At 40.7% G+C, this 20,264-nt stretch overlaps 1 protein-coding gene across 8 annotated transcripts in view; it reads left to right on the top strand.

Moving 5' to 3' along the window:
• SEMA3D (semaphorin 3D) overlaps nt 1–20,264 on the top strand; it is a 201,093-nt gene that overhangs the window by 135,224 nt on the left and 45,605 nt on the right. For all 8 annotated transcript variants that reach the window (XM_038384707.2, XM_038385302.2, XM_038385484.2 and 5 more), the window contains 3 exons: nt 12,939–13,053; nt 13,451–13,520; nt 15,855–15,999. In XM_038384707.2, coding sequence (XP_038240635.1) covers nt 12,939–13,053; nt 13,451–13,520; nt 15,855–15,999 — 330 coding nt within the window. The remainder of the gene's footprint in view (nt 1–12,938; nt 13,054–13,450; nt 13,521–15,854; nt 16,000–20,264) is intronic.

The raw sequence follows: 20,264 nt of genomic DNA, 5'->3' as shown, positions 1-20,264 counted from the left end.
CTAATAAAAGCAAATGTATTGTAGAGAGACTCTAATGACCAGTCCTAATTGAGTCTCAAATGAGACCAAGTTTCTAGGGTAGTGGTGTTGTAGGAATGTCTTAAGCTTTGTTTTCATTTTGCCAGTCAAATGAACATTATAGGAGAACTTTGAAATAGCTATTTCCATTTTATTATATACATATGTAACTCCCAACACTGGGAGTTATGAACACGTGTAGTAATGTGTACATACACCAAAATACAGATGGTTGCTAGACTTACAGGACCAGATATTCCAAAATGCTCAGCAGCCACAGTTGATATCCAGTTCTCAGAACAGCTCAGCCTCCAGCAGCTCCTGTTAAACGCACTGAATGGGAGCTAACAGGTGAGGATCATTTTGAAAAATCTGGCTGCTTCATTTAAGGACCTAAATAGGAAATGCTTGGTGAAGAACTCTCTTGAAAAATCTGATTTGCACTGTTTGTGCGTGCGTCTTGAATATACTTATTGTAGTATAAATGTAGTACAAATGGGTAAAGCATAAACTCCCAACATCTGGTTCAATTGTGTTTTCTCTGACCTGCAGTGCCAAATCTGTTCGGCTTAATTCTATATGCTTGCAGGCATAGGTGTCCATATCTATAGTTAAAACCAACCATGAATAATTTAGTGTGGTTGAAAGTTCTACTTGCCCTGCAGCATTACTTGATAATAAGCTTCAACTAATCTAGACAATTTTCCTTAAATTCGAACTTGTGTCTTCCTTCCACCATGTCCACAGCAACACAACATATGTCAGGAGACCAGAAACTATTTAAATGATCTGCTTGGTGCATGTAATTCCAGTTCCTTTGACTGAAGCTTCACCACTCTGTCTCACTGTTCTCTAAGGCTCTTCCTACACTTTGGTGTTAGAGGTACATGCTGAAATTAGAATAAGCAGTAAAAACACAAAAAGACTTGTGTGTTTAATATAACAGGTTAGTCAGTAGAGCCTACTCTTTAGCTAGTATTCATTGGTTGAACAATATAGTCTCACACTGATCCTCTCCCTTAGGGAAGTCTTCTCTGGAGAGCATTCCCCTTTCCCAGCTATTTCTAGACCTAAACGATTACAATATCTCACTTAAAGTTCTTTGCCCAGAGTCAAACAGTTGTCGCTTGCCCTGTTCAGAAGACTGTTCTTATATTTACTATCTTAAAGCATGCTTTGCAATAACACAGCCACCAAAGCATTAAAAAGTGCTCATTTAGGTTTACGTCACTTGCCTTCTGTATATCACCAGGGGATATAATTATAAACTGGGAGGAAGGGCTTTCAACAGTCACTTACAGACTAAAATGTATAATTTATCATGACAAATGGCATTTCCTATTTTTGGTTTTAACAAAAAAAAAAAAAAGGTATCGTCAGCTTATCTGCAGTACCTGGAATTTCTTGTTCTGCTTAGGGAAAACAGAATGTTCCCATTAATATCAAGTGTAACATGGCTAGTTGTTTGCTTTCGTTCAAGGTAGGATTATTCGTGAAAAGCAAAAATCAGACTTAAAGATTAATCCTATCCTGATTTTTATGTATTTTTTTTTAAATATAGAAAATGTATTACACTTTGTAGGAACTTTTTCCCATTGATGTCACAAGACCATATCCTCAGCCAGTGTAAATTATTACAGTTTCATTGACCTCAAATCAATTTACACCAGCTGACGGTATGGCCCATATATTAGACATTCAGGGTCAGATTTTGAAAACTAGTGCTGTTTCTGAAAACTGTCACCTTTGCACCCAAATGATAAACTTTAGTTACACACGCACACAAAACCTTTGCATGTATATCCATTGCAAATTGACGGCAAGCAGATTTTGTTCATGGAAATTTCATCATTTGAAGCTGCACATATAGAAACACATTGGACCATATAGAAATTTGCCAAAATCACCTTAAGAAAATAAGTCAAAGTTACAACAGTGCACTAGGAAGGTAACGATTTCTTTTGAGATAGTTTTTTTTTTTTATTAGTTTCAGTACATTTTCACAAATTTACATGCCAGCTTCAGTATACTGTAATGTACTGGACGTTGTCCAAGATCTTTAAGGCTCAGTGTTAAAGTAAAAAAGTCATGATGTCATTATGGTACATAAGGAACTAGCTGAAGGAATCTCAGAAATGGTTAGCAATTATCTTTGAGAACTTCTGGAATATGGGTGAGGTCCCAGGAGACTGGAGAAGGACAAGCATAATACCTATCTTTAAAAAGGGGAACAAAGAGGTCCCAGGGAATTAGAGACTGGTCAGCCTAACTTCAGTACTTGGAAAGATACTGGAACAAATTATTACATAATCAATTTGTAAGCACCAAAGGATAATAGGATCATAAGGAATAGCCAGCATGGATTTGTCAAGAAAAAAATCATGCTAAACCAATCTAATTTCCTTCTTTGATAGAGTCGCTGGCCTAGTGGATAGGGGGAAAGCAGTAGATGTGATATATCTTGATTTTAGTAAGACTTCTGACACTGTCCCACATGACATTCTCATAAGTAAACTAGGGAAATGTGGTCTAAATTAAATTATTATAAGATGAATGTGACCAAAAGCACCCCTGTATTCATACCATACACACCATTGTAGTAATCTTTGTACAAAATATGCCTTGTTAAGGTATCATTTTAAAATGAATAACTTGCTGGTCAGTTGTATCATGGTGAAATGTATGTAGCAGCATTATATGTAAAGATGTGAATTCCCCGGTATGATTTTATTAGCACAGGTTCAAAACCAGACAGTCCTGCCTCAGCCAAAGTTGTTAAACTGGCCTATCCTAAACAAAGGAATGTGTGTTTACATCAATTTACATATACATAATAAACAGGGTCCTCAAAACAGCAGCGGGAGGAGATGATAGGAAACAGAACCATTTGCATGTTAACAAACACAGGTTGGGGAAGAAAGAGCATGGAGCCTCCTTCACCACCAGACACCATGTTGCCTTCTTCACTGTTTGGATAGACTTTGCTTTGAAGGGCAATCTTCAGAAGAATCCACTTCAAAGGCTCACTGGACTATAAAAGAAAACTCTAATTTATCTCTTTTCACCTAAGAAGACAATGGCACCAGCACCTCAGGGAGAGCTTCTGACCAAGAAAAGGGTCAGTCTCCATTTTAAACAAAGCCTTTTACCAAAATTTGCTAGATTAAGTTTTAGACTTCTAGATGTGTGTTTTCACTTTTATTTGCTAAGTAACCATTTCTAATTGTTATCTCTTATCTTTGAATTCACTTAACATCCAATCTTCTTTTGTTAAAAAACTTGCTTTATTTTTAATCTAAACCAATCCAGTGCTGAACTGTTTAGTAATTCCAGTTGATTCATGATTACTTTCCTCCCAAAGCCTATACTCCTGTTGTAATCTCTGTCATTTCACCTGAGCCTATTGAACTTTCTTTTCTGGTATGAATGGTAACCATCCAGCGGATTCCTTACTGTACAGTTAGATTTTCCAGTTTGGGACACATCCAAAAATATTTCAGTAGAAACTCTGGGTGTGATGTGAAAATATTTTCTAAAATGAGAGTCGAGTTTTCCATAGCGAACTTAATAGTTCTGCACATTTGTTGTGAGTAAATTACAGCTCTAAAAGAAGTAACAGCCAATCTGTGAGAGGTACAGGAACTCGAAGCTAAAATAGTGTTGTCTCCTACACATAGTTCAGTCAGAGGCCATGTCCATAGGTGATGTGGCCTGCTCAAATTGAGTTCCTTTCACTTACCCTGCTCCTGTAGTTTTCTCTCTGGTTAAAAACATCTTTACCTCTTGTCTTACTCTAGAAATGAATTGGTATGCAGAATTCCATCTTTATCCATCAAGTCTAATTTAACAATAACCCTTAAACAACAAGCTCCTAAAATTTGCCCCAATCCTGCAATGATTCTAAAAGGGTGGACCCCCGTTTTTGTGCTCATTGAGTGATTGAGGTTGTACTATATAATTCTAGACAGCAAAACCTACTACTTAACCTCCCCTGTGCCTTTTATAAGAAACACCATCGCTCAGGGCCAGATAGTGGAACCAGCGTGGTTCCTTGGACGGGGCTTTGGAGTGGCAGGTAGGAGGCCTAAATTAATTTCTGGCTCTGTTGTTAACCTTCTATGTGACTTTGGACAGATCACTTCACCTCTGTGCTTGCATTTCCCCTCTCATCGTTGTCTGTGTTGTCTGGTTACCTTGTAAATTCTTCAGAGCAGAGCCTCTGTCTCCCTGTGTGTTTGTACAGTGGGGCCACTCAAACAATAATTAGCAGAGGGGGAGGAGAGTTCAAGGAGTCCCCTCCCTCCACTTTAGACATTGGCACAGCTGCCTGGAAAGCCTTTCTTGCACCCTCGGGTCAGTGATCAGACACCCCAGTGGGGGAGGGGATGGTGTGCTGGAAGGAGTGTCACGAAGTGGAAATTTTTGTAATATTTTTAATGGATCCTCAGCTTCCCTTATACTTTGCATGGCTACCTAGTGGTGGTGGTTGGGGCGGGGGGGGGGGGGGAATTAAGTTTGCTCTCAGGGCAGGCTAAGAGACATGGATGTGTGTCACCTTCCTGTCCAGGTAGAATTAACAGAGTCATTACAGGACTGGCTGAAACTGACCCAGATCAACAAGGGGTTCAGAGACACCAGGCAAGCTCCCATGACTCATGGATCAGCACTCTCAGCTGGGAAGCAGAGCAGCTGGAGAACAAAGGGCTGGAAGGTTTGAGGTGGGGGATAAGTGTTGGCTTCTGGCGGAAGCTGGAAGTTCTCTCACCTGGGAACTGACTAGGGAGGTGAGACTCAGAGAGGGAGAAACACAGAGCCTGAAAGTGGAGTTCACTATGGCTTGGCTGGGGCTCTGGGCTGACCAGAACGTTCTAACGTTCTTCATTTCTCTGTGCTAACCTAAGGGCTTCCTATACTGTGTTCCCGTTGACTAATAAACCCAACTGTTTTGAAAACATTGCTGAAGTGTCACTGGAAATGCTTGGTAAGGTGCATTAATCCCTGAGGAATGGACAAGTCCCTACCAGGGGTCTGTCTCTGTTGGACTCGCTGAACAAAGCTCATGGTCTGAAGTGGGAAGTGCTGAAGCCCCACAGGTGCAGTCCCCCCAGGAGGCCGTGGCCTAACCTGAAGAAAGAGTGAGACCCCTTAGGGTCTGACATATCCAAGGGGTTCCTCCAAGAGGACTGTTCCGAAGCTGGGAGAGTAGCAACAGCCCTGTGCGTCGATGGCAGGGAGTATAGTGAATTCTTTGCCCCATAATATTGAATACAAGTGCTCTTTAATAGTAGTAGTATGATAGTGTTTTGCAGTCCCAGCCAACACTGGGGCCCATTGTGCTAACCCCTGTAAAAACACATAGTGAGAAACAAACACTACTCCAAGACACAATTATCCCTAGGGGAGACTGAGGCAGAGAGAGAGAGGGAAAGTAATTTGCCCAAAGTCACACCTGAAGCCATGAACTGGCCCAGGACTTGTGAGGCCTCACCCAGTGTCTAAACCACATGACCAACCTTCCTTTTATTTATACTTGTGTATATTTTTATTCTCTCTCTCTCCCTCCCTCTCCTACCTTTCCTGTGTTGCTTATCTTCTTAGGGCCTGATGTAGAACCCACTGAAATCATGGGAGTCTTCCCATGGACTTCAATGTGCTTTGACACAGACCCTAAAGATAAAAAGCTCGTGGAGGAAGGGACTGTGTCTTCCTGTGTGTGGCCAGTACCTAACATAGCTGGCCACTGCCGGAATAAAAATATTAGACAGTAAAACTTAGAGTCACAAAGGAATTGTGTATTTGGAGGCATAAATTCATTGACATTAGAATGTTGGCAGTTTCTCAATAGAATTTTATTGGTCTGCTGGAACCTTTTCCATAGTGCTGCTCTCTGTTGCTTAGGTTTTTATTTGTTTTTGGTGGATCTATCACATAGCTAGAGCTTCAGGGTCTTTCGCGGTTCCAGCTCTTTTCATTTTGTTTGCTGGTATTTCCTTTTGTTCCTGGTAGGCATTTACTTTGGATGGTCCTTTTGCATCTTGCTACAGGCACTAATTAATAGCCGCCTCCTTTGAATTCCACTCATTGTCTGATTTGATTTATGCAGCTGTTCAAGATAATTACTATCTTTAAAATGTTATGTATTACATTTTCTGATGTCTTCAATGTTTACTGGTTTAAAAAAAATGGCTTTTCCTGTTCTTATATTCAGTGTTACTTACAATCCAAATGAGAGATTAAGAATCAGTTAGGTTCAGGTGTTCTTTTGCTGTACTGCCATCTGTTTTCCTGTCTAGTGGATTCCAAGGCACACAATTGTGAATTTTGATTCAGCTACATTAATGTCATCTACATATTTCCGTAAAGTGACTGAAGAAAATGTATCATTTAATTTTATTTTTAATCCATACACTCCGAGATCAATAGTGGTGTGATAGATTTTACTTGCAAAAAAGGTTAATGCTCAAATAACTTACCTATAACTACATGGTTTAGGAAACATATATTTTGTTCTGGTAAAATTGCAGATCAGAAAGACTTCTCTTTATTTTTAATGAGAAAGAGACATATTAATTTTGTAGATAGAAAGCAAGGGCTTGAAATGCATCTACATTTACATTTTCATGTTGACATGAATGAGGAAGATTTGTTGCAGTTTCTAATATGAACCAGGTGCTGAAAGTTCTTAATTGTGTAAATTTTTATTAAAATTTTTGAGCCTGAGCCATCTCCCTTTTATAGTCAGTGAGAGTCTTTCTACTCACTTTAATTAGAGCTGAATGAGACCTTCAGTTTGTTGAGAGATAATTTGCACAGTAGTAGAGCTATTTACATGAAATCTGCAGGATTCAGCCTTAATCTCTCATACAGATTTTATTTTCTGTCTTTTGAAGTGAATGCCTTCTTGATTTGACAAGGGCATTATATTTCCTAGTACAACTGTATTAATTTCAGTGTTGCCTCAAATATTTGAATAGTCACGAGAGATGGGTAGAAATTGGAATTTCCATCCCCACAGAAAATTCTAATGTTTCAAAATTTGGTTTTGTTCTAAATCATAACAAAAATTTGAAATTTCCCGTGGAAGAAGCATTTTAAAAAAATCAATTTACCATTGAAACATTTAATTTAGATAATGTTGAAACATTTATTATAGATAGGGTAAATGCATCACTTTGATAATATCAAAACTGTATAATTATAATGCATATTAAAATTTATATTTTAAAAGTCAAAATGAAATTAATCGAAACAAGAGTCAAAATGAAACATTTCAACATTATTCAAACAAAAAGTGAAGGTTGAAAGAGTTAGCTTTGACTTTTTGTTGAAAATTTTGTTGAAATTCACACATTCCAGCAAAATTTCTTGATTTCAATGTGACTGCATTTTAATGGCAGAAAATCATTCCATCTTTTTTTTTAACATCTCTAATATTTACAGTATCTCTTTAACGTACTGTACCAAGTCAAAGCAAGTCAAATTGAGACTGGAAATAAGGCATATATTTTTAATACTGAAGATAATTAACCATTCGAGCAACTTACCAAAGGTTGTGGAGGATTCTCCATCACTGGCAATTTTTAAATTCAGATTGGATGTTTTTTTTTCTAAAGGATATGCTCTATTTGGGGGAAGTTCTCTGGCCTAGTGTGGAACACAAGAAGTCAGCCTGGATGATCACAGTGGTCCTTTCTGGCCTTAGAATATATTAATTTAACTTTTTAGATTCTTAATGAATAGGCTTCCCTGGTCACTAGTTAATTTGTGTGTGCTGTCTTTTTTTAGTCTTACTATAACAGACTGACAACTCCAGGTAAATTATCTGCTCTCCAGCTGGCAGTGTATCTACAGCTGCCTCTCACTCCCAAATACACATGAGTAGCAGAGTTTACAGGCACTTCTTTATATTACAGAAGAAGGCATTTCAGGCGGAAGCATTGGTATCTGTTACAACTTGTGAGATTACAAAACAGTAAGTGCTAATTAAATCTTTATTTATATAGAGAAAAATATGCAGCTTTAAGTGCCTTCTTCTGTAATGCAACAAAGTTTATTGTAAACACTACTAAGCCAGTGTGCTCAGGAGCTATAGACAGTGATACTTAGAGATAAGATTTCAGATACCTTTGGGCTGCTCATGTGGCGTGATTAGTCTGGCCATAATTTTATATTGAAAAACTAGAGTATTCTTCCTGCCCTTCCTCCTCTTAACACATACACTTAAATTCATCCTGCGCCATCCTCTCCTGCCATTGTCTCAACTCATTGCAATATCTATTCTTCTGCATCCCACTCTAATGATTTATCTTGGTGAAAGCCCCTTTATTTCGCCTCCCCCCACAAACAGAGGCGAGGTATGGGGAAGTTGTCACGCAGGCTCACGTGCCACTTCCCACCCCCCATTTGTGCGAACACAGAGCAGGGTTTGCTCAGCCTTCTCATGAGGGGGCTCTGTCCTTCCCACACTGCGCCTCCCCCCACACACTTTTCAACTCGCGGGGAGTGGGACGGAGCAGCCTTTCCTCTGCACTCTGGGTTGCTACCTCAGCAGCTGGATGCCACCTCCTGGATTCTAGTGCCCACCTGTACCCTTTACAGCAGTGAGTGCCCATGGAAGGCATGGCAAGGGGGTGGGGTGGGGCTGGAGGAGAGGGGTATGGCGTGGGGGGTAGGAAGAGACAGTGGCATTGGACAAGGGGAAGAGAATGGGGTGGGGACAGTAGGGAGAGAAAGGGGATGGGATGGGGCAGGGGACAGTGGGAGAGGAAGGGGGATGGGATGGGGTGGGGGCAGTGGGGAAAGGAAGGTGAAGGGGAGGGGGAAGAGAAGGGGATAAAGGAATGGGCAGGGGGAAGAAGGAACCCAGCATATGGCATCCCCTCAGCAGCAGCAGTAGCCCCAGCTGGGAGGCGGTTTCAGCAGCACCAAAGCAGCAACATCACAAAAGCTGCTGGTGCCAGAGTGGCCACCAGCAGCAGCTGGGACTCCCTCGTTAAGCCAGCCCAACCCCCAAGTACCGGCCACCCCGCTACCACTCCAGGCAGGGGAAGAGAGCCAGTGAGCCGGGGAACCGGCTTCATGTGCATGTGTGTGTGCGTACATGTGTGCATTCACACGCTTTGCCCCCTCACCCCCAAAAATATAGCAGTCAAACTACACCTGTGGTGGAACTATGCTTGTTTACACCAGCTGAGGATCTCTCCATTTCAAGTTATTTCTTTTTATTCTCCCACCTGCATAGTCGCCTCCTCTCCTAGGCTCCTCCCCCCACCCCCATACTTTGAATTTCCCTTTCTTAATTTTCTCTCTCTTTTCCCTTCCCTTCTCTTTCACCCTCTTTCCAATCTACTGCTCACCTCGCCTCTGAAGGTTTTGTTATATTAATTTAGGGATCTGCTACCCATTGAGGTTGCATCTGAGCACCTGACAGTGATTAAGTGCAGTGAGATATTAAATCAAACCATCCACGAAAGACAAACAACATAAAATAGCCCCCCTTCCATGTGTCACTGAAGTGTCAAGCAGATGTTTGGCCAAGATGTGCTGTAGACAGGACTCTATAGGCCTGTAAAGTTGCTATGATGGACTGGGGATCGTATACCAAAAGCTCCATACTTTCAGCCCTCACTCAGGAGAATCTAGGGACTGTCAGCAAACGTGATGTTGTAGTGATTGAATAGGAAGAGAGGTATGTTCTAATTTAAGGCATTCACAGATTAGGCCCCGGTCAGAACCTATACAATGGATTGAAATGGGACATTTATGTGGTTCACAGGGCACTATTGTGCTGATGTCTGTGCACTCCCATCAGCTGATGGATAAGCATGTTCTGTTGTAGTTGAAATTTCCAAGCAAATTGCAAGGGCTGAGGTAGTTAGAAGTGGTGTGGCGAAGTCTACATCCAGGAGGAAAGGTCGTGCTTACACAGCTAAGCACAGATATCGAAAGCAGTAGTGGCTACTATGTTACCTGAGAATCCAAGAGCTGGGAGGTGTCCAAAATTACTCCAAGATTGTGACTACTTCTTGGCATGGGCTGGGCTCATTCCACCAATAAACAGAGCAGTTACAACCTTTGTTAATTCTTGCCCCTTTTCAATCGACACCCCCATATTTACTTTTTCTTTTCCAGCTCAATCTCCTCTAGAAAGCTATCAGTGAAGGCATTAGAAAAGCAAAGAAACTGCATCATTCAGATATGAGAGAAAAGAGATGTAGAGCTGAGTGTTCGCTAGATACCAATGTTTTCAAAAACAACCATTCCCCCGTGTCTCTTCTGTGCCTTGCCCTTTGTGTCTCACTGCCTCTTTCTCCCAGGCGTGCCTGGAAGGATAGGAGCTCCTGCTGGAGGACAGAGGATGTTATGAGTGGAACAGCTTTTCCATAACACTTCAGTCTCTCTGGTCACTCGATTACAGACCTGAGAGTGGCTATTCTTCAACAAAAAAAACTTCAAAAACAGACTCCAAGGAGAGACTGCTGAATTGGAATTAATTTGCAAACTGGATACAAATAACTTAGGCTTGAATAGAGACTGGGAGTGGATGGGTCATTACACAAAGTAAAACTATTTCCCCATGTTATTCCCTCCCTCACCCCACACTGTTCCTCAGACATTCTTGTCAACTGCTGGAAATCGCCCACCTTGATTATCACCACAAAAGGTTTTCTTCCTCCCCCCCCTCCCCCCCCGCTGGTAATAGCTCATCTTAAGTGATCACTCGCCTTATAGTGTGTATGATAAAACCCCTTGTTTCATGTTCTCTGTGTGTGTATTTAAATCTCCCCACTGTATTTTCCACTGGATGCATCCGATGAAGTGAGTTGTAGCTCACGAAAGCTTATGCTCAAATAAATTTGTTAGTCTCTATGGTGCCACAAGTCCTCCTTTTCTTTTTGCGAATACAGACCAACACGGCTGCTACTCTGTACCAGAAATGTTCACCCTGTGGTTACTTTATAGAGCACTTGATGATAGTCCAGGTAGAGCTGGCAGGTCACAAGATGCTGACTTACCTACTTGTGTCAATAGGTGAAATAAAATATTATTGGCAATGAGTTCAATTGGCAGGTTCAGCTGCTTGCTGAGTCACTGATCAAAGTACTTAAGCATATGTGAAATGAATTGGACTACTAACGTGTTTAACGTTAAGTTGGTGTTTCAGAGCTTTGCTTGATCGGACTTAAGGATTTTGAGCCACGTTTATAGAATTTCCGGTCTGTAGTTGCAATGGAATGTCTCTAGATTCTTCTCTCAGGCATTCCCCTGCTTCCCCAACATCACTCCAAATACCAGACAGACATTTAGAAACTACTTGTAGTCTTTTGAAAATGTGCAGCACCAACTAGTAAGCTAATAAGGGGACTCTGGTGGAAAAGACAGATGTAATTTAGCTGAACAGAATTGCCAGATGCATGAAAATCTCAGAGCTATTTACTGTTTATGTATGTTTAGTTGCTTGTGCCAGAATGCTCAGCTGTTGCACCTCCAAACAGAACACACATGTATAGAGAATACTTTACTAGTCACGTAAGGCTGCTAATTTTGACACCTGTATAATAAATCTGTTGGCTAGATGCAAACCTGTAGGCTGCGAAGGATTTTAGAAAAATAAGCAGAGAGATGACAGTTCTTGTAAGAACTTTGATTCAAAAGGCAATAATTACAAAAAATAAAATAAAATTAGAAACTGAGCTAAAATATTTAAAAGGAACAAATACTGGGGAAAAAAGAGAGGTCAACAGTTAGTCAGCTGAGAATGCATTATCAGAGAAAAGCAAGTCCTTGCAAAGTGAACTTTGACATTTAAGACCACGCTCCTGGATGTCTGTAATAGTTATCATTCAGTCACTAAGTGCTTACAGTCGACTCCTTAACATTTTAAAACTTCATTCCAGACTGAACTCCTTTTTTCATTTTTTGACAGCTGATTAGTATATTGTGTTAAGCATATTAATATTTCAGAAACAGGTTTTTTTTTTCATGGTAACCCATTTGTTTTATACTTGATACTTTAGAAAATCCCCAAACCTTTGAGCATTGTTTGTTAGGGCTACAAGGGTAGCTCAGAGGAAATGATCTAGAACAGAATTTCGAGGAATACTTCACCAAGAACGTAGGTTATAGTAATTTGACCAAATTTTGCCCTCCCACAAACCTCACTGTGAACTGTGTACACATAACTAATAGCATATGTATATTTGTAGAACAATTGGTAGGTACAGTAATTTGTCTTTGGGACCTCCACCCCAGATGATCTGCACCATTATTCTGTATGTAAAAAAATTCCTAGAGAACCATTAATTCCAGAATGACTCTCTCTTGACAAGAAGAGACCACATGTCTGGGAGAGGTGTGGCTTTGGGCATTTCAGCTGTGGAGTTGTTCAAAGAAACTTTGCAAACGGATTTTTGTATAATGGGGAAAATGTATTTTTTTTTACTTTCTTTGTACTGAAAAATGGCTAGTTTGACCAAATAAACTGTAAAAAAAAAAAAGGGGGGGGGCTTCTGAAGGGTTTTTTTTTTTTTTAGCTTATTTGTTCAAACTAGGCTTTTTTCTGCACAAGGAGTAAAAGAATACAGTCACAATTGGGATAATAATAAACCATTCAAATTTCAGTGCCAAAGTTCAAAGTCCCAAGGCTATGAGCAACTAAAAATGAGGTTACAAAGAAAACCACTCTGCAACCTTAAATACAGCAAGTCTTCCTGCACCTGCGATCTTAAGCATTTCTTGTGAGATGTCTGTTTGTGTTAAACATTTCCCATTAATCCATCTTCTACTTTAAATATAGACAGGGCATGCTAGAAATACACCCTGTAAAACACTGCTCAGAAGGGGATCAGCAGATATTTTAGATATGTATGTAAAATTGCCTTATTTAGTCATTAAGCAAAACTTTCTTTAAAAAAAATTAGAATGATATGGGAGGTCAACGGAGCCTAATAAACAAGTGGACAACTTTCCTGAAAGCAAGACTGGTGTGCTTGATACCTGGCCCTGAGGGAACAGACACATACTTTGATGAGCTACGTAAGTTGAACTAATCTTTACTATTTTGTTCTGTAATCTGCTCTGTGTTTTGGATTTACAGAAACTCAGGGCAATGTTCTGATTTCACTAATACCAGTTTTATACGATGGGCAGCTCCACTGACTTTACTCCTGGTATACAACTGGTGTAAGTGTGATCAGAATTATGCCCTGTTACTTTTACTTGGCTTTTCCCCTTTGGGGATAAGTTCAGCTGATTCCAGGTGGAATACAGCAGATGGCAGAACTCAAAACTTCAGCAAAATTCACAGGACAAAACATTCAAAATCAAACAAACATAAGAATTAATTGTATGTTTACAAAGCTCCAAATGTTAGGGTGGTAAATATGAAAATGTTTATAGGCTGTTTAATAAAAAGAAACTTTTCCCATTACAGAAGATATTTTCTTACTTTCCACAAGAGATGAGAGAAACCCTCTAGTGTATGGAGTCTTCACTACTACAAGGTATGTGTAGGGTCACATTTGCCCCTTGAATCCAATCCTGAAGGCCTCACTCAGGCAAAAACCTCTTAAAGTCAAGGGAGTTTGCCAGAATAAGGCCTGCAGGACTGACCTCTATTCCCCTAGGCCAATATTTTCCAAAATGTGTGCCTTAAATTATGCTTCATAGTCCTTATGTAGGCATCTAAATAAGTGCCCTGATTTTAAAAAAAGAGTCAATTGAGAAACAGGTGAATTTTTCACAAAAATCTTCAAGATGTTGAATTTCAAAATTAAAAAAAAAAAGTTGATTAGCTTTACAGAGTATCCAACCGTGCTCCTTTTGAAATAAATTCATTCTTCTCTGCTGCCAGATCCTGATTATCTTGTGAGATCAAACAATATCACGTCAAGGTGATACAGCTGTAGGTCATTTTTCACAATAAAGCACTTTAGAGCAGTGGTTCTCAAAGCCGGTCCACCACTTGTTCAGGGAAAGCCCATGGTGCGCCAGACCGGTTTGTTTACCTGCTGTGTCCGCAGGTTCAGCCGATCGCGGCTCCCACTGGCCACGGTTCGCCGCTCCAGGCCAATGGGGGTTGCGGGAAGCGGTGCGGGCCAAGGGATGTGCTGGCCGCCCTTCCCGCAGCCCCCATTGGCCTGGAGCGGCGAACCGCGGTCAGTGGGAGCCGTAATTGGCCGAACCTGCAGACACTGTAGGTAAACAAACCAGTCTGGCGCGCCAGGGGCTTTCCCTGAACAAGCGGTGGACCGGCTTTGAGAACCGCTACTTTTGAGTGACACATCAGAATAATAGGTGGGGATGGTAATAAGATAATACCTTCTCACCTCACAGGAGGGGAGTGGGTTGGAAGACTAATTAATGTTTGTGTAGTACTCAGATATTATAGCGAGGAACATCATAGAAAATCCAATGAGGAAATTAATAATTCTATTTTCAGAGCATGGTTTGAATAGTGTGCAGTAAATGGGGCCACACATTGAACAATAAGGTTACAACAAGATATTGAATAACTGCTGATTAAGTGAGCACCCTCCATCCTGTGAACTGAATGAAGCAGAAGTCCTGTTGGTAAAATAGTGTGTGATCCTGTAATTAGAGATGGTATCATAATGTACACAAGGGGGTGAGTTAAGTTTGCACTGGCAATCTTACCTGTGGCATCCTAACTTTTGAGTATTTGACTCCGCATCTTAATAATGTTTAATGTAGGTTTTGTGTGTCATGTAATCTACTTGTTGCAGATGGAATGGAATTCAGTCATTCTAGATATAATTTCTATATCAGTTTGTAGTAGTCTTGATTATTGATTTGCATTACAGTAGCACATAAAGGCCCTGACCAACATTAGGGCTAGACACAGAGCATTCACATAGTAAACGAGTCCTCATCCTGAAGAGTTTATAATCTAAATAGACCAACGAAAGGGGGAGGTGTCAAGGCAGGAGAGTGACATAGAGAAATAACTTGACTTGTCCAGGTCACACAGTTGATTAATGGCAGAGCCAGTAGAATTTAGGTCCCTGGGTCTCAGTCCAGTGTGCAAAGGATGAAAGACACTGTAAATGTCAACTATAAGAATAGTATGAATTAATACAATTTCGATAGGATCTGTGCCATATGCAACAAAGCCTCTTGGAACCTTCATACAATTCAGTCAACAAATGGACAAAAATTGAACCCAATTATAGGATCTTCCCCTAAAAGATTACATAGCCACTGAAGCTATACAGAAGTGAATGAATGTCCATTTTGTCACACAAAGTGTAAGATTAACACGTTTGCCTATGGCTTGGTTTTGGTTAGATAATTCAACTGTCTTTATTAGAAAAGACGCATACGTTTTATTTATTTATTTTTGGTTTACAATGCTCCTACCACATGCCTCTCTAATACTCTGGTTGCCTGAACAAGAATTAAAACACAGAATGTCAAATACAAACTGAATGTAATGGGCTGTCCTTCAATCTCTAAAATATACACCCCAAAGTCCTAATCATAATAAGGAATAAGATTCATAATAAGGATCCCTTCACCCACCAAGATAAAAGATGCTTTTTTCAGGATGGCCAAAAGGTTAACAAACCTAGTCTCCAGCGAACCAAAGTTTTAAACTGTAATTCACAGTTATATTATGTATGAGAGTTTTCAAGCCAAAAATATAATCTATACTGTACATAATTAGCACCACCCTCAGTTATAATATTTCTCAGGTATGGGACTTGATCCAAAGTCCATCAAAATCAGAGGACTTTTAACTATCTTCAGTGAGCTTTGGATCAGACCTATACTGAAGATTTTAAAATATGATTATAAACATGCTTCATTTCTTTCAGTTCTGTATTCAAGGGCTCCGCGGTCTGTGTGTACAGCATGGCTGATATCCGAGCTGTTTTCAATGGCCCTTACGCTCACAAAGAAAGTGTGGATCATCGATGGGTACAATATGAAGGACGTATCCCATACCCCCGGCCTGGTACAGTAAGTGTCTCTTTAATTATATACTTCTATTTTTACTCAATGACCATTATCCCATATTTTATGTTTCTGAATGGGTAACTTGTATTTTTCCTTTCAGGATGTTTTAAATTAACCCTCCCTCATGTTGACAGCTCAGACTTCTACCTACCCCTTTTTATATATAACTCTTCCGTTTCTCTGAGATAACATTGTGCCCAGACTGTCTATTTCCTGATTGTCTCTCCCACTCTGGGCTCCTCCTGCCTATATTTCCATGTGTAGGTGGAGATCCTCTCTGAGACACCAACACTTCATAAATAGCAGAGTACTTTTCTCTGATGACTATTAAATGATGATGATATATGTTGTTTAAATCTTGTGTTTCTATGTTTTGCTATATAGTACAGACTTTGGTTTTGATAAAATTCTGTTCCCTTAGATGTGACCATTGATTTTGAGTCTGTCATTAATATAAGTTGTTTTAAAGTAACATAAGTAATTAGTTGTCATAAATTTTAAGCTATTCTGGTGAAAAACTGATTGATGGGAGGAAAAAGTAAAACTTAAATCAGGAAATACTTCTCAGTAGTAACCCGCTAGGCCAGGGGTGGCCAACCTAAGGCTGAGAAAGAGCTAGAATTTACCAATGTACATTGCTAAAGAGCCACAGTAATATGTCAGCAGCCCCCCATCAGTCTGTCCCCGAGCCCGCTCCCAGTGCCTCCCACCCACCAGCAGCCTCACCTATCAGCACTTCCCCCTCCCTCTTCACACCCCCCGATCAGCTGTTTTGTGGCATGCAGGAGGCTTGGAGGGGGGGGGAAGGGAGGAGCGAGGGCACAGTGGCTCAGGGAAGGGGGTGGGAAGGGGCAAGGCCTGTGACAGATCCAGGGGTTGAGCAGTGAGCACCTCCGGCACATTGGAAAATTGGCACCTGTAGCTCCAGCCCCGGAGTTGGTGCCTATACAAGGAGCCGCATATTAACTTCTGAAGAGCCGCATGTGGCTCTGGAGCCACAGGTTGGCCACCCCTGCCCTAGGCCCTGAGGGGAAAAAAGGTTGGAAAATTGAAAAAAAAAAAACACTTTTTTATTTCAAAATTTATAATTTAATTAATATTTCAAATATTGACAAAATGGTTGACCTACTCTGTAGTTGGTCAAAAAAAGGATAATTTTTAATGACAAATTTCCCCCATTTAAAAATAAAATTAAATATTGAATTGGAAAAATTTGGACCAGCCTAACCATGTGTAGAGAAGAGTGCCAGCTCCATGTTGGGGAGGAGAGGAGAGAAGCGGAAGCCCTGTGTAGCTCGAGACATATAAAGATAGACTGGATGGAGCACTAGAACAAAAGTTCTCAAACTTCTTTGTGGAGTAATCCACATCTTGATAGAGATTGTCTTATGGGCCTTTTCCCTTCCTATCCATGATCCTACACAATCACACATTGCTGTGAGAAACTGATTATGTGACAGAGTAAAGCAAGTACATATTTTATGGCCTGAGGTTGCCTCTGTCTCAGGCAATAATTCACAATCTAATTTTTGCTCTTCCTTTCAGTCCATCTCTCACTCCTATGTGTTCTGGTCATCCCCCATTTCTCCTTTATTCCCACCTCACCCCCTTCTTTTCTCAGCTATCTGCAGGAACCAATAGTTATTAGACATCTGTGATAAATACGAGCAAATTATACGCTGCTTGTCTGCCCAACCCAGGAAGGATTAATGTCATGCCGAAAGTCTCTTTCAGGCTCATGCCGCAGGGCACAGTTTATCAGTTCGAACACAAAACTCACAGAAACACAAAACAACACTATTCCTCTGACCAACACAGGCTGCAGGACCCCTGAGGCCTTTTCCTTTGCTCTTCTATCTCCTATTCCTAGCCCAGCCACAGAAACCTACTTCCTTTCAATAGCTCTCCTTCTAATGGAGCTCTCTCAGCCCTTTGTAGGCAATACCCTGACTCATAAGGGGGCAGCCCACCCTTTTATGTACATGCAAACAGGTAGGCATTTTGATCCAGATTTTCAATCGAGTCCTCTAATTTGGAATAAGAAAAGGAGTACTTGTGGCACCTTAGCGACTAACAAATTTATTGAGCATAAGCTTTCGTGAGCTACAGCTCACTTCATTGGATGCATTTGGTGGAAAATGCAGTGGGGAGATTTATACACACACACACAGAGAACAGTTGTTCTCTATGTGTGTGTATATAAATCTCCCCACTGTATTTTCCACCGAATACATCCGATGAAGTGAGCTGTAGCTCACGAAAGCTTATGCTCAAATAAATTTGTTAGTCTCTAAGGTGCCACAAGTCCTCCTTTTCTGTTTGCGAATACAGACTAACACGGCTGCTACTCTGAAACCTGTCATTAATTTGGAATGACGCTGCAGTTTATGGTTGTCCAACCAGAAATACCTAGGGCCTGAGTGGAATACATGGGAGGTGAGATTCAGAAATCAGGCACTAAGTGTATCTAACTGCCATCCAAAATTTGAGGTACCCAAAAGTAGAAGCCACATTTGACAATTTGGACCAGAGAACTAACCAATGCTTGCACTCACAGCTCATTACTAAAAAATGCAGGTGCAGTTACTCATAGGCATAAAATAGTGTCCACAAAACCAGAAACTGTCACAGGCCCATACTGTCTATATCATTGGAATTACGCATCTGAAACTCCTGCCTTGCCCAAGAAAGCTGAATATACTAAAATTTCTGCCCTGCCTAGAGGGATCATTTTTTGTGTATTAGCCATCACAATCATCAACTGAGATTCACAAGGAAGGAAGTGTGTGTGTATCAGTGCTCCTGTCAGCACTGATCTGTTTCACTGGTTTGGATGTCCACATCTGAAAGAATTTTAAAGGTTGCAAGATTTAAAGATAAACTGATACTTTCCATAACCCTTCCCGAAAGTCTGCAGCTACTTCCTTTAAGCACCTGATAACAGCTATGAGAGAATGGTTCCATAAAAAGTTAGGGTCAAATACTAAGGGCCTCGTTACTCAATCTTTTGTCAGTAGACGTCAGTAAGAGTTTTCCTGAACAAGGGTTGAGTAGGGGATTTAGCTGTTAGAGAAGAAAGTGCTCTCAAAGTGGTTACAATAATTTATTTTAATAATACAGTAGTACATGTTTACATTATATCTATTTATATTTAGTATTTTTAATACTGGAACCTTTTGTCTTTACTGAGATGGAATTATCCCAGATCTGAACATCTCTGAAATTTGGGAATTTAGTATTTAGTACCCCAGTTAGGATAAATTGCTCATTAATTATCCACCACAGCTGCAGTTCTGTTTGGGCACTGGGTGAAAGTACAATAGCCACTCTGCTCAAGCAACCCCTGAGGGCAGCATGAGAACAAAAACGTACAGTCCTCAACTCTTTTTTTTCGTTGGTTCTGGGCAGTGTGCTTCAGATAAGGCACAGATATCAACATTCAGACTTTTCAACAGCTTGACGAGGAGAGTGGCTTAGCTGTTTCGGACAAAGTTTGAACATTCCAGGCCCAATTTTACATATGCCGCCAACACTCAGGATACAGGAATGGCCCTTTCACAAGTTTTGATTGGGCATTTTTTCCTCAGTGGCAGAGAAAGTCTTGGCCATTTCAGCTCCATATTAAGTGGTTGGACACAGTCAGCAATGAGGATATTTGTAGCCAAACCCAGCAATGGATCTCCATCAGCACTAGTTCAATTTCACTGGCTTTCCTGGTATGGGAATAATAGGAGGAAGACCAACAAATTACAAAACCTGTTTACCAAGGAATGCTGCTGCTCAGATCAAGATCACATGGTCACCAAAACATTTAGTGATGCAGTGAGATGGCCAATGATGGACATAGACTGAATATCCAGCCAGATTGTTCTAAGGACCTAGCTAGAGATTGATCCCAGTGGTGCTTGATCTGCAAGGAGACTACATCCCTTTGGGAGGTGCCTTGATGATAATGATGACCTGAATCAGGATCCAAATTCAAATTAAGTGGCAGGCCTGCATCTTGTAATAAGCTAAACCAAAATCCTGGATATGAATAGTCTTTAACTTTGGGGGAGAGGAACCTCCCTTTGTGTTATACTCCCACATAAGATTCTGGGCAGATTTGCAGCCCCTCTGATCAAAGGAGCACAGAGTTAATACCTCCACCATGTAGTACAGAACCCAAAAGAGGGGACGAGATGAAGTTGGAAACATAATTCCTCCCTGCCTATATGCCAGCCAGTAAAGCTTGCTAGACACATTGGGGGATAGGAAGTGAGGTATGC

Source organism: Dermochelys coriacea, chromosome 1, assembly GCF_009764565.3.
Source record: "Dermochelys coriacea isolate rDerCor1 chromosome 1, rDerCor1.pri.v4, whole genome shotgun sequence".
Taxonomy (NCBI): domain Eukaryota; kingdom Metazoa; phylum Chordata; order Testudines; family Dermochelyidae; genus Dermochelys; species Dermochelys coriacea.
This window is presented reverse-complemented; position numbering and strand designations above follow the sequence as displayed.